Genomic DNA, 15,411 nt, shown 5'->3' with positions numbered 1-15,411 from the left:
CTACTTCCAGGTTTGTTATACAATCCAGTTTGTGTCATGTGACAATAACATGTTCACCTTTTTAACCATGGTTTCCAAATGAAAGGTTGAGTTTAACACTTTGACAAAGAATTCTTCGTCTGACTCTCAGAGTCTGAGGATCCACTCGGTGTGCAGCAGAGTTTCAGAATAAAACCTGAGACCTTGTACCCATCAGTGTTTTTATCTGACCAGAACAATAAGCTTGCTCTAGTGACAGTCTTCTCTCACATTTTGACCATTCCTGACTCGGCTAAGTCATTAATGGAAACAGCTCATATCAGCTGCTCGTTTTCGCAATCTTGTCCTTTCAGTCTCTACCCACAGCTGGTGAACCACAGGTGAGGGATGGAGCGTAGACTGTCCAGGAGATTGGGGACCTTGCTTTCTGACTCAGCTCCCTCTTCACCACAACACACAGGTACACGTCCTGATTCTTCGGTCAATCTTTTACTTCTCTTTCCCCTCACTTGTGAACAAGACTCCAAGACACTCAGGCCTTGTCCACACATAGTCGAGTATTTGTATCCACACCAAACCACAGTCTTAGGTCACTAAAAACAATGTTTTCTGAAAACTACAGCTGAAGTTAAGATTTTGGAAAACTCTGGTTTCATGGTTTCATGTACACGCTGAGAATCGGAGTAATAGGTTCTTAAACATCAGAGCTGAAAGACGGGAGCTCATTCTGATTTGCTGGCACAGGTTTCACGTCTGAAAAATACTGCTCATTACGGGTTTGTCATGCTTCAAGCCACACTTATCAGCGGGTTACCCGCTGTGTGCAGACAAAAGTATTTGAAAAACAAATGGGGGGATATTCGTGTTTGAAAATGCCTGGCTACATGTGTGCAAGGCCCTGAAGTGATCCTCCGGGATGGAACAAGTTGGGTCCTATCACAAGGTTTAGGGCAGAAATGACCCCTACAGCAGTGTTTTTGTGCAGCAGAAGCCCAGAGCGCTCGCACCAAACACCCCCTCCCTGCTCGTCAGACAGTTTCCTCTGCACTCAGACGGGGCCATATTTTACTTGACCAAAAACACAAATAAAAGAACTACCACCAAAAAAATCTGATATGGGTCTGCATTCACGCTTTATTTAGAGAATTTTCAGCGCGCTACTTTCACACAAAAACACTACTAAACTCTAGTTCTCACCTTGTCTCTTGGTCCTGGCAGACTACCTGCGTTTGTTTATATCTGGCATGCCGCGCGCGTGGACTGATACACTAAGGGGCGAGCGCCTCGTAGCCAGCTGTGGCTCTGCAGCGGAGGTACCGCCGTTTTAAGACACGATGAGAACGCACGCTCCGTGTAGCAGACAGGAAAAATAATGTCAAAAAACTCTTCCCATTTCTAAGCATTCCTATTGCTAGCTTTGTTGTTCCCTGCCCCAAGCATCTGCAGCTGATGCCGCCCCTCCAGAGTGGCTGTGTATGCAGTGACGTATGGATATTTTACGTTGATGCAACGACATGGTTCCAACTTGGCTCCTTGCTAATGGAAAAACAAACCGGTTCACGGTTCAAACCAACTAAGCACCAGCACCAAACGAGCACTGATGTAAGGGGGTAACAGAGGTGCTGATTCTCATCCCCGTTGCTTCACACTTGGCTGCAAACTGGACCAGTGGCGAGCTGGAGGTCAGTGTTCAAGGAGGGCACTGGGACCACACCGTCTGCAGAATGCAGAGATGGGACCCTAAGACCCCGAACCAGACCCCCCTGTCACTCAGCTGCGCCTGCTTCTGTGTGCAAAGTAAAATAAAACTAAGACGTTTTGAAAAGCTAGGTTAAAAATCATTGATCTGTTTCACAGAACTTAGGAAATTCTTGATAAAAACTTCAAATTTCATCTGAATCTTCTTTTTGTGTGATAACATCAGATGAGTGTCAGGATCAAAGTCACAGTCTTTAACATTCATACCTGGCTCATTCATTAAAGTCCCCTCTCTCCTCTGCTGCCTCTGTTTCTGCCTTTATTATAAACTTGTATTAAAACTTTTCATTTGTTGCTGGCGTGCCTTTAAGTCACATTCATTAGTTGTCCATTCAAAATTATTTTAACAGCCTTACCCCCAGAGCCACAGACTTTTTATCCGCAGTGGGCGCTGCACCAATGACCCACATCAACAGCCAAGAATTAGGCCATCAGAGCAGATGTTGACAGGCTGCTGAAACTTAACACCACTAAGTCTGCTATTGGTCACCGCTGTAAATCTCCTGTCATGCTCTCACTGTAAACAAATATCAGCAGAGATTACGCTGCTTCATTAAACAGTGACAGGGCGCCTGGATTCTGCTGGCGTCCTGTGTTTGATTGAAGCGCCGAAGAGCCCTCTGAATGTGTGATGTCAGCAGACCTACCAGAGATCACAGACTCATTCCAGCTGTCCTGGTCACTCAAGTATTCGTTTAGACGCCAGTTCTCTTTGTTCTCATCTGACTCCTTCTTGCTCTCCGACTCCCCAGCGGGCTCCTTCTCTGTGCTGGACGTGCGGGACAGGCGGCCATCGAGGCGGCGTTTCAGAGAGGAGCGTGCCTCCTTTGTCTGATAACTGAGATCACAGAGAAGAAGGAAAGCCTGTCAAATAAAACTTCATCATGTCAGTTTTTAGAGCTCATAGCTCTGACATCATGCACAACAAGGCAGAGGAAGAAGGAGAGGCAGAATTGTCAACTTAGCAACTTTGTTGCAATATTGAGCGACTTTTTCAGAAACCTCAAGCGACTTCTTTTCAGAAAGCGACTAACGGCAAATCTAGCAACTTTTCTGGAAAGCATGTGCTGATCTCCAGCGCCCTCTGCTTCTCATCCAGCAGCTGGTGCTGAGACCATGCCCTATCTGAAAGACTCACAGACAGACTCCTTGCTCGCATCAGTCTCTCTCAGCTGCAGCCAGATCAGGAGACCCCAGACAAATGCATTACACTTATATTTGTGTCTTTTAGATCACTCCTATTGGTCCCAAGCCCAAATAAAGGAGGAGGGATGATATTGTTACATAAAAAAAACAAAGAAAGTTCATTCGTAGTTGTAAACACGTTCACAGTGTGTTATCACACACTTTCTGTCTCTCCTCTGATGTTATTCCTCTCTCCTTCAGTCTCAACAACAATTACATGCAAATGAATTGTTAAGCAAATCAAGCGATTACTTCATTTAGCAACTTATTATTACTCTGTGAAATCTGAAACACAGTCCTGCAGGAGCATGGAGCATGATGTGCTCCAATACAGCAGGGATCATCATGTTATTCCGAACACTGCAAAGACTTAAACTCTGATCAGGAATATGTCTTATTCCTAGTTAACACGACTCATTTCTAGCTCGATCTCATTGAACTTAAAATATATCACCTAAAGTCACTGGTTTTTCACTTGTTTGAAACAAATGTTCTAATGAAAAATAGTCGCTCTTTAACTGGACAAAATTTGTTTTAACCATAGACTGTATACAGAGTAGACAGCGTGGCTCCACCATTTATCATTGTACGGTTTTGAAGCCAAAATACCCCCCGTCACAGGCACAGCCAATGGCAGCCATTGCAGCCAGAGTCTGCGCAGTAGAGACGATGAGGGATTCTGGGAGAAACTGAGTGAAGCTGGGAGACAAAAATAACAACTGTTTTTTTCTTTCGGGGGTCTAATCACTTCTTGACTCTACCTCTAGACATATTTTACAATCCCCGAAAAAAATACATGAGAACGGCAGCTGTCAATCATCGTTAAACAACGCGTAAAGCCTTGTTTTAAACCTTGTATAACTAATGAAAACAAAACTTTTCAGTAAAAAAAGAAGACTTGAATATAAGACAGCCAAATAATATCTTTAAATCACCACAATAATCAGACGTGAGAAACATTTCTAGGAGGTGTATTCGTCTTTTTAAGTTTGACCACGGCCCATCTGGAATAACTGATAAGCTGGATTTTTTAACCTATACTGCAGTCAGCCACCAGAGGGAGCAGTTTTTGTGGGGACCTCACTTGGAGCGGAGCAAGATGACGTCCTTTTTTTTTTTTTTACAATCTATGGTTTTATCTGATTAATCGATTTACAGATGGAATTTTCAGTAGAATATAGGGTTGGGTAAAAATATATATGAATCGAAATATTGCCTCACTTAATTCAATATTGATTCAGCAAATCCTATGAATCGATTCATCTCCTGGTAAATGGGGGCAGTGTGCGTGTTATTCACATTGTGTGGACGAGGCCCACGAGAGACCAAACAACTAAAAAGTGTCAGCCAAAGCAGCAGCAGCATAAAGCCAGATACTTCAGCTTTAAAGTCTGACGTTTAGTTTGTTTTATTGCTCCAAAACGTGAGGTGAAAAACCACATATGTTCACATGGGGCTTGAAAATCGATAATCAAAGCATTTAAATCAATATCAAATCGAATTGATATCGATATCGAATCGAGTTGCAACCTAAAGAACTGAAATCGAATCCAATCGTGAGGTTCTTAGCAATACCCATCCCTAGCAGAATACTTAAATACTAAGATATTTGAAAGCTGCAGAAAATGAAATCACAGCAAATCACAAACAGGCACCAAAACTAAAGTCATTCAAAAAACAGAAATTGTTATTGACTACCATATTCTTGCTTTCTTTAGTGTTGCTTCAAGCCAGAAAAATGCTGTTTTGATTGACTTCAGTTTGTTGCTAATTGTAATCTGCTGTTTTTCTACATAATAAACATCCTCCAGGATGGCTAATCCCATATTTTTTTTGCCAGGGGTTGTATGATTTCTGCTGGTTGTTTAATGTTCTTTTTGAGGCTCACAGATAATAAAAGGTGAAGTCTGAATATCAGGATCTGAAAAGAAGAATAGACCAGCGTTGATCAAAGAGCAATCTGTCTGCTTTAAAGTGAACACTGAGCTCATCAGAGAGATATTATACTGCAGGACCCTGCTGCTGCTTCTCTGCCGCTCTCTTCCACCTCCACACGCTCTCTGTCACCTATTAGCTCCTCCTCCTCCTCCTGCACAAATCCCTCCATACCTACACCCACCAATACCTGACAGAGACCTGACCTCCTCCACCAGCACACAAACCAATGCCCCCCTGACCTGGGTCTCTGGACCTCTTTCCCTTCTGAAATCTGCAGCTCTCCAACCCCAGACACTTTTGAAACAGCCCTCAAAACACACCCATTCATCAATGTTTTTCCCTATTAGCTAGTTAAGTGCCCCCCTCCCCACCCTGCCTCCTACCTGACCCTGTAAAGCAACCATGGGTTTTTTGAACAGTGCTGGATAAATCTGAGCTTTCATTACTTTGATTTTTATAGTGTTTGGTGAAGCATAACAGTAAAACACCCTGAAAAGTAATTTTCTAAAAGATGCTGTGAGGAAGATCTGTTTTGACTGGGCTGCAGCGCCCCCTTTGGCCCAGAGTCTCACTGTCATGAAAATGTGACTCTTAGCAAGGTGTGTGTTTGTTTTGGAAATGCACGGAGATCAGATCTTCTTTTTAACTCTACTTTTCTTTGTTAAAGACAAATTACCAGATACAACACCACGAAGTAAGGTATTTATCAACAGTTTGGTAGAGCTACGCTTTAAAACGTGACAACAAGCTAATGTTGTCACGTTTGTACTGCAGTATAGTAGCTCTACCCACAGCCCCTGAGACGTGTCAGTAAAGTGTAATGTTAGCGAATCCTGGTTATGTCCTGCCAGTCATCTACCAAGCAGAGCTAACGTAACCTCACTCTTCATTTTATTGATAGACTCTCAAGTTTGAACACACCACTGCAGAATAACTGCTGACTGTGGGTCGGAATTAACATTAGCACAAACAGTTTAACCCGTGTTTTAGCCTTAAGCTAATGTTTTAGCCTTTAACTTGAGTTTTAGCCTTTAGCCCATGTTTTAGCCTTAAGCCTGTTATCTAGCATCTATCTCGTAGCCTTTGTTTAGACCCTCTTTGATCACTGCTTAACTTTGTCAGCTGGCATGATGTTGTCATGGAGACTTTGACTTGCTGTAGTTCCTATCCGAACTGACTAGGGAGCTAAGAAATAGCATTTAGGAATAACCTATATTGGTGCTGAAAATCTCATTTTAAAGTGTGGATTTAGTCTCTTTTGAGATCACTTAGGCTGTATTCAGACCAGAAAAGTCCTTTGGTCCACTTGTTTGGTCCAGACCAAAAGCAGACTTTATATTTTTCGTTTGGTGCTGTTCATATTCAGATTGTACTTTTTGCAAGTGGACGATATTCTGTAAACACGTCCACGTGTGTAACGATCAGTGCTCTCATTGGACAGCACTGACAAAGGGCGGCACACAGAATACAGACCTGGAAATGGAGGTGAACATGTGTTTGTGCTCTTATTAGAGCTGCAAAATCATTTTCAGTTTCAAGAGCAGCTCCTTCAGAGCAGGCTCAACAACACCGTTTACAATTTTGGAACAGCGAAGACGAATGCGCGCAGCAAGGAGACACTATGCTCTGCGTGTCCTGACCCACAACATGCTAGCAACAGCGTGGCTAAACAGAAGACTGAGGATCAGGTATGAACCAAAGATGGTTAGGTTACGTATCCTGTAGTTAGTTCAGATCCACTTTGGTTTGTATTCAGACTTGCACCGGGGAACCACAAACCACACCAGAGTTTGTTTGGAAGCGGACCGAGACCACCTCAAAAAGTGGGTCTGGGTCCGGTTGTTTGGTCCGCACCAGGGTTCATTTGTGTCTATTCACACCTGCATGAAAAGTCCGCACCAGCGTGGGAAACGAACCCTGGTCCGTTTAAAGTGGACCAAACAGTCCAGGTCTGAATACGCCCTTAGAAACTCCTCACCCAGGCTTTAAATTGGAAACACAAGGACCTGGAAGTCTCGGGTGGTGGCTGAATAAAGGAAAAAAAATAACTTTGAGTTTTGATACTTTTTAACACTGGAAGAGCACAGTTTTATAAAAAACAAAATAATAATAATAAAAATAAAATAAAATAAAAAAACTTGGCTTATGTCCTATCAAATAGTCAACCAATTCAAAAGTGTGTCTTGGTGCCTTCATAAAAAAATAGGTTTCTACAAACGTTTCTAATGTCATTAACATGTAGAGGTTGTGAAAACACCTGAACCAGAGAAAACTACCCACAGAGCAGAGCCTGACCTGTCCTGTCTGTGTTTGGTGGCCAGCGCACGGTGCAGTTCCTCAATGATACAGCTAGGGGGCAGCTGTTGGTGTAGTGACCCCAAGTGGGGGGATCCAGTGGGTGTGGACATCCGGCCTCTCAGCAGGGATCCATGGGGGTCTTTGGGGAGTGTGAAGTTCCTGGGTAGGGTAGCTGGGGACTTCTTCAGAGGAGCCCGAGGAGTGCCTGAAGAGGGAAACCATCAGAGTCAAACAGTGTGTGAAACCAGACTCACATCAGCGTGTTCTGGGTCAGCTCACCGTCCAGGCTGCCCAGTCTGGTGAGCAGTTTGACCGGCTTGTTGGGTGGATTAGACGTGCTGGCTCGTCTCTGGGGCAGGGCTGCTGTCGCTTCCGGTTTAACATCAACAGGCTCCACTTTCCCCTGGGGCTGCTCATCTATGGGTTCGCTCACCGAGGTGCTCTCATCCTCTCCGTTTTCAGCCTGGCTTATATCTCCCAGTGTCTTTGTGTCTTCAGTCAGGTCTTGCACTGAAATGAAACATCAGCAGTGGTCATGCAGTGCTTTGATTCCATAAGGTAGTTTCTGTTGCCACCTAGTGGACAACTGGAGGCACTACATCTTCAACTGAAACCAGAAAGACGGAATCATGTTTCATAACCTAAAAGTCACAGTTTAAGTGACAATAAGAGTTAATGAGGCATTCAGGATTCAAGGACAGGAGAATTGGTTTACTGAGATTTCAGATTTCTCTCTGTGTGCACAAACAACAGACAACCATAAAACAAACTTACAAAGCTGCAGATATAATACAATTTGCATCCTCTCCACACAATAAGACCAAACCAAAGCGTAGGAGCCTCTTCTTCACCTCTGACAACACTCAGCATGGAGACAAAAGCTTTTAGTTTGGTCTGTCTGAAAACGATTTATCCACACTCTTCAGTTTACATCAGAGAAGAGGACTTTTCAGTGTGGGAAGTGAAAAAAGAAACTACTCATTCCTTTTATAAAGCAGCTCAATTTGACCTTTTTCTGCCAGTCCCTAAAACACAAGTTGGCAGTTAACCCTCTATGAACTCTACCGTTTATCGTGCATGAGTGGACCATTGAAGTCCATTATACAGACTGTACTTATTATCACTCTGTATTCTGCAGTACAGGGGTACAGGGTTAGCACACCTCTCATCAGACAGGGTTTAAAGGCAGCTCAGAAACTCTCTCTCTGTGTGAAGTTTAAAGTTTATTTAGATAAAACTGTCGACTTTGAGCCAACAGATCAAAACACTTTCATTTTTAAGTTGAAGATGTGTGAGGGGAGCTGTTCTGTACTGGTTAACAAGCTACTTAGAGGTAGATATCAGTATGTGCAGTTTGCTGGGACTGGATCAATCAATCAATCAATCGATTAATTAATTGTTGCTAGGCGTTGCCTGAGTGTCTGCCTGATGCAGCAGCTCTCTCCTCCCTTTCCCTTTTTCATATTTTTTTCTTTTTTGTCATCTTTGCATTTGGAGCTGGTCATGACTGTTTATGTCTCCTTTGTTGGTCATGGACACCAAACTGGTTATGTCTGCATTTTTTTAAAACTATTTTTGTTTTTGTCAGGAGATCCCAGGTGTAACCATGGTTGCATTGGTTACATATGGGATTAGCTGTTAGCAGCCTGTAGCATGTTGATGCTAACTGGTGCGAGGCCTGATGTTTTCTAGCAAGCTGAGGAGAAAGAGGCAAGGACAACACGCTGGGGCTGTGATGAAAGCTAAGAAGAGGTGACACCGACCTATGGGGAATGTAAGACCTACCTCCAGTAAGATAGAAGAGCGAGCCTCAAATATACTACAGTTTGTTTTATTTGCAGATGAGACACAATTATTTGGTTCAGGAGGCAGTTTTCTGTGTTTACTTCAGCTGATGAAAATTAAAAAAGGATAATGTGTTTCAGGCATCAATTTGCTCGAGTTACATTTAAACAAATGTGTATTTCTGTCATTAGTGTAGTACATTTGGATTCTCAGCAGGAAGACTTCAAGGGTTGTAGAGATAATTTTCAGTTTAAAAATGTATTAAGGCAGACAAATCTTTGAAGCTGTGAAGCTTGAAGCTGTTGACTCTAAGAAACTGGTCTTCTGGTTCTGGTTTTGGTTTGACTCTGGCAGACCTCTTCCTGTCAGAGTCTCCAGTCCAAGTTTGTGTGTGTGTCTTTGGATGCTGAAGGAAACTCTCCTCACTGAGCTCACCTTGACTTTCTTTGACTTCATGTCTCTGTGGTAAAGACCTGTTTCTGGAAATCTCCTGATGCTCTGTCTCTCATTCATGATTAGGGATGGGTACCTTTCACATTTGAAGCGATACGGTTCCGATGCGCAGTACCTGGCAATCGGTACCGGTACTCAACGGTACCAATTTTCAGTACTTTTTTGTGTTAATGTGGTAAAAAATATCAATTTGTTTAATAATAAAACATACAAAATGTTCAACGTAACATATTTATTCTTCAATATACAACCTTGTAATTCTGTGTTTATGTCCAGCATGGAAAATCACCTACCCTTCCACTCCCTCACAGTCACAAGGATGCATTAAGGTACCAAAACATGGTACCTTTTGGTTTTACATGAATCGGTACCCGGTACTTTTGACAGAATTCGGTCGGTACCGATAAAAGTACCTAATTCGGTGCCCATCCCTATTCATGATGAATAACATTTTCATGCTCATTTTTAGAGCGTTACCTGACTTTCTGCAGAACAATACTGGTCAATAATGCACAGGTTATAATGCTGGTCTGGTCCCACGCTGTGTTCAAGAGTCCGAAAAACGTGGGACAGCTGTAGGAATTGGTAGCACCAACTTTCAAAGCTTGATCAGTCTCCATTGCTACAGAACAGCTTTAAGTCATTAAAGGGCCTTTCTGTAAAATCATGAAATGTTCATCATTTTCCAGTTTTGGGTAACTTTACCTTTTTCCTCTGAACCTCTGGCTGTTCAACACTTACTTTTACGACATTTCAAGCCATTCAATGGACTTGGACTGCTTGAATTTTAATTAAAAAATGGAAAAATCAAGGTCTCATTTAGTAGTTATCTATAATATTTGTTTACCTTTGAGAGGTGATGCTAGTGCAGCTTAAATCAAAACGCAATGTTTTCCCTCTTTATGCTCTGGTTTTGTTCTTTATGAACCCTTGAGCTGGATCACCTGGCTCTTAAAATAAGTTGCTTTAAGTCACAAGTATTGCTGGGGGGATCTCTTATTTCAACGATAACCCTTCATACCTTTTTGTTCTGTCAGCATGTGTGTGTATTTTAAAATGTGTAAAAAGAAATTGCTCAGAAATTCACGCGACTGGACTCTACCTGTTGAGGCCTCTAAGTCGCTGCCCAGGTCTTCAGTGGTGCTTGCCAGAGGTGCAACGAGCTCCTCGTCTCCATCCTCAGCATCAGAGTGATTCGGGGTTTCTGGATCTTCAGCTTCACCCCCACAAGCCAGATCTGACTCTGCACATGGTGCACAGACGACAAGCACAGGGCTTAGTGTGAGAGGCAGTTGGGCATCATGTGGCTGAACAAGTGAACCGAGATGGGACTGGAGCGGTGTGTGTGTGTGTATGTGTGTGTGTGTTGTGTGTGTGTGTGTGTGTGTGTGTGTGTGTGTGTGTGTTTCTCATTTTGCACCTGTCTCCGTCTCCCCGGGGCTCTTCCTGACGGGGTCATCTCTCTTCTGACGTACAGCTGCCTTCTTCTCCACCGCTAAACAACACAACACATTTATGGACCTGGTTCAGTGAGCGCATGCAGGGTAAAAACATGCAAACAGCCTTTGAATGTTTCATCCCTGACTGTTTCCTAAACTAGCCAGAGTTTGGCTCTTAACGCCAGAAGTCAATGGATTACATCCCACTCACATGCCAAAGGCTTCAGCTTCTCGTTTTTCTTTTTCCTCCACTTCCATGGCTTAAAGATTCGTCCCAGGCTTGCCAGTTTGCTGTTGCGGCGAACGGGAGGCGTACGAACCCCTGAGACCAGGCAACCTGGATGCAGCACCCTCTGCTGGTCCATCACATCTGCAACACAAACCAAAAGCTGCTTTAGAAAAGTGAGCCAGCAACAAAACCCATCCAGAACATGAGCATTAAAGTCACCAATCAGTTACTGCAGGAAGTCCTTAGACCAGCGGCTATAGACCACTGACACACCGTCATCATGAGACTAACAAATGTGGGTCACTGCCTGTAAATTCATCACAGATGCAAAGCATTGGGGAGAAGACAGAGAATGGCATTGTGTAAAAGTGACTCACATGGTTTCAGGGCAGCAGTCAGACCTTCCTGGGCCCAAGACCCACAGACAATAGGGTGCTTTTAAAGGAGGATTTGAAAACACTCTGAATAAATAAATAAAATCAGATTCAGTTCAAATCTCTTTTCTGAGGTCAGTGCAGACACTAACAACCAACAATCCTCAGTGATCAAACACTGAATCATTCTGCAGTACAGAGGCATGTACAGCACATTTCACCTCCACCTGCATAGTAATGATGGAATCAGCTGAGCCTGTACGCTGATTCTGATTGGCTGGTGTCAGAGTTTCCTGCAGCTTCTTCATATCACAGCTCATCTTTCTAATATGTTTGATGAATGTTAACAGCCACTGCTTTGAGTTGCTAAAGCTTTTTTTAACCTTTGTTTTTCTCACGGACGCACAATATTGGATTTTTTGCCGATATCCCATATGCCGATATTTAACAGCTCATTTAGCCGATACCAAAATTTTTCCTGTGCACATAATTGCAGAGATGACCAACTCTTCTGTATTAGAAGTAGCATATTATATTATGGTGCATACTCTTATCACATTTGTTATGTTTAATCATTTTTTGTGCAAAACAAGAAAAATATATACTTGAAACTGTATTAAAAACTGATTTAAAAAATATAATATTGCAGAAATGTAGATGAGGCCCCAAAAAGATTCTATAGAGTGAAAAATACAGAGAGTAGAGGGAAATGTCCCACCTTAAAAAAGCAGCATATTTCCTCAATTCAATAAGGAGACCCAGAAATTCTATGGAGCTGACCCTCAGAATATTTTGTCCATTTATTCTGGAACAGGTTTGCTTGGTGTCAGTTTCTCCTGGGACTGAGAATGGAATACATTACAGTTTGTTTTGGGAACATATAAAGAAAGTCTGTTGCACCTGAACCAGTTGTATATTCCCCCAAACTCCAGTTAATCTGAAGGCGGGGGAGGGGGTGTTGTGTTATTGGTTAATTTTATTTAATGTGATACCAATGAGTAATTCCCAAAGTTGTTTATGTACAGATTAAAGGGAAGCGGCCCCAAGATGGAGCCCTGTGGAACCCCATTTGTGGTTGGTGTCTTCCAAACAGGTCTAGCTGTACTGCCATACTGGGATGGAACTTATTTTCCATATATTTTCCAAACTATAAGTTGCATCAGTGAAAAATGTGTCATGAATAGGGTTGGGTATCAATCAAAAATTTACAACAGTGATTCTGATAACTTCACTTTGGTACCAGTTCCTGAACAATAAGCTCACCTCTCCGAAGCATACCAAGGCAGAGAAGTGAGTCGTGCCTGAGCACAGCACACTTGTTTGTCACAGTGGCCAAACAAACTGGAATTTAGGGTTGAAGCGTGCTTGGGCACAGTGTGACCAGTGTGACCACGCTCTGAGAGAAACTGCTGCGTGAGTGAGGAGGATTTGTGTGGCTGAGTGTTTTGGAAAGGGAAGGAGATCAATACATGCTGTCATGTTAATCTCCAAAAAAAACGCTAGATTCGATGGTATTTGTCTTTTTTTTGACAAAACAATGCAGAGTTTGGTACCCAGCCCTAGCCATGAAGAAGGGAAAACATATATAAGTCACACTGGACTTTAAGTTTGGAAATTTATTTCACACAAACCAAAACCAAGAACAGAGATTAAACCTGGCAAACCGAGGTATTCAACTACACATTGGCACACAGAACAACAGGCTAAATGGGTGTCCAGTATGTAAACGTAGCACAGTGCCAGTTACACAGTAATGTAAAGAACACACCTGGGAGGATGAATAGGTGAAATTAACAAACCAGTGAGACCAACAAGCAAGTTACCAGTGAGCAAGTTCACCAAGTCCACACAAGCATTTAAGTGAGTTCTTTCAGTGGTACAGGAACTGCATAGTGTTGTCACAAGCCTAGAGCGCCCTCATGTGGCTGTAGAAGGTAATGTTTACTTCTTGGTTAAACATTCAAATACATGTTAAATTGTATATATTTTAATATATAAGTCACACCTGACAATAAGGACAAGCCAAACTATGAAAACAGGGATTCATAGTCTAGAAAATATGGTCGGCTGAAGGAAAACTAGATGACAACTGCTCAGGTTGTTCTTATCACATGATCTTAAGACTGGTGTAGACTGGCCGTTTGTGGCACAACCCTAGAAAATAACTGTAGCTAAATTACAATCATTAGGCTTCAGGAAGACAGAGTTGGAGAGTTATCCATTTAATTTAAGAAAGCTAGTATTACCTATATTCATCCCCTTTTAGATTTAGTTCCCTTGTTTTGTCTGAAACCCTCAAAAACTCAGTTTCACAGAAAAACAAGCCCATGTGAAATGCCACAGGGCATGCTTGGCTGTAGCGTGACAGCTGACTTAGTGCATTAATGTAGACCTACTCTGTGATTGCTTTACTAATGAAGTCAGGATGCTCTGATTGATTCACTGACAGTGACTGGTCGTCAATACCTTTCCCTCTTAGTTTGCAATAGCGCCCCTCAGTGTGCAGAGTAAGCAGCAGATCCAGGAGAGGCTCCACAGTGACAGACAGGCAGACAGGCGGGCAGGGGGACTACAGAGGCCCACTGAGCCGACTTCTGCATGGAGTGGCTCAGTGAAAGGGAGTTAGAGAGAGAGGCTTCTTAGAGAAAGGACAGAAATAGACACTCCCACACAGTCTGGCTCCAACAACAAGCTGACACCTCAGGGAGCCTACAGCTGAGCAGGGAGCTGTACGGGGAGCTGTACAGGGAGCGTACCATGAACAGTTTCATTTTCTATCAGCAGTGTACGACTATGGCCCATAAATGAACTCAATTTCCCAAGCTCCTTCAAACATTCCCACAATCCACCATTACAGTCTGTTTGTTCCACAAAACTACATGAGAGGTATGAACCAAGATGTCCCCAAGCTCTTCCTGAGGGATAAAAACACTAGAATGGGGACAGATAAAGATGGGTACCTTTCACATTTAAAACAATACTGTACTGATGGCTGGTGCCTTGTAATCGGTATCAGTCCTCAAGGGTACCAATTTTCAATACTTCTGTGTGCTTTTGGGGTAATAAATATATTTTTTTTTAACAATCAAATCTCAAAGTTTTTTGGTTCAACATGTTCATTTCTCACTGTACAAACTTGAAATGCTGTGTTCATGTCCAGCATGGAGAATCACCTTCTCTTCCACTTCCTTGCAGTCACAAGAGTGTGTTCAGATATCTAAACATGGTACAGTTTGACTTTATATGAATCAGTACTTGGTAATACAGACGGAATTTGGTCAGTACTTATAAAAGTACCAAATTCAGAATCCATCTCTAAGGACAGATACAAAATATGTGATGGTCGAACACACCTTTTTATCATACTGTGTGACACTAACACACACAGCATAGTATAGGTATGTTAGCTTATGAGTAAATGCTTACATAAGCTTCAAACATGTGGTTTTTACCAAAAGTATTAACTGATGCATATATTTTTATTTTACTTGTGTCTCACACAGGATTTAACATGTTAAAAATAAAAAATAAAATCCTGTTTTTCAGTTAAAAAATATATAATTATTTTTGTAACCTTTTCCCAAAAAGATACCAATTAATAGGGATGTCCCGATATCACATTTTCACTTCTGATACGATACCGATACCGCAGAATTGAGTATTGGCCGATGCCGATATTAATCCAATACGATATCAGCATTAAACATGGACACTTTTATTACTTATTTTGTAGTATGTCTGTCATGTTAGAAAAGGCTTGATTAAGTGATACTATTCAATCAAAGAACAGTAGTCAGCAACAGTAGGTATGAGGGAAAACTGACCCATTTATTATTAACCAATGGGTAACAGAAATTTTAACACTAAACGTAAAAAATATTAGTAATTGAATAAAATAAAGAATAAATTAGAAGACCCAGAAAATAACCTAAATAAATCAAATAAAAACAGCAGGAGCGGAGTCTGGACTGGA

General features: G+C 42.2%; 1 protein-coding gene across 3 annotated transcripts in view; it reads right to left on the bottom strand.

The window, feature by feature from the left end:
- The window catches only part of phactr3b (phosphatase and actin regulator 3b), a 74,761-nt gene that overhangs the window by 30,794 nt on the left and 28,556 nt on the right, over positions 1-15,411 (bottom strand). For 2 of the 3 annotated variants that reach the window (XM_074667924.1, XM_074667933.1), the window contains exons 2-7: positions 11,047-11,205; positions 10,817-10,891; positions 10,499-10,639; positions 7,438-7,668; positions 7,156-7,363; positions 2,385-2,575 (exon numbers count right to left, since the gene is read on the bottom strand). In XM_074667924.1, coding sequence (XP_074524025.1) covers positions 2,385-2,575; positions 7,156-7,363; positions 7,438-7,668; positions 10,499-10,639; positions 10,817-10,891; positions 11,047-11,205 — 1,005 coding nt within the window. Of the gene's footprint in view, positions 1-2,384; positions 2,576-7,155; positions 7,364-7,437; positions 7,669-10,498; positions 10,640-10,816; positions 10,892-11,046; positions 11,206-11,283; positions 11,373-15,411 lie in introns of those variants that run through there. The other variant, XM_074667943.1, reaches the window with a different exon arrangement.

This window comes from Halichoeres trimaculatus, unplaced genomic scaffold (assembly GCF_033239565.1).
Source record: "Halichoeres trimaculatus isolate MK-OKI-2021-1 unplaced genomic scaffold, fHalTri1.1 fHalTri1_scaffold_1, whole genome shotgun sequence".
NCBI lineage: Eukaryota > Metazoa > Chordata > Actinopteri > Labriformes > Labridae > Halichoeres > Halichoeres trimaculatus.
The sequence above is the reverse complement of the archived record's forward strand: the minus strand, read 5'-3'. Positions and strand labels throughout refer to the sequence as shown.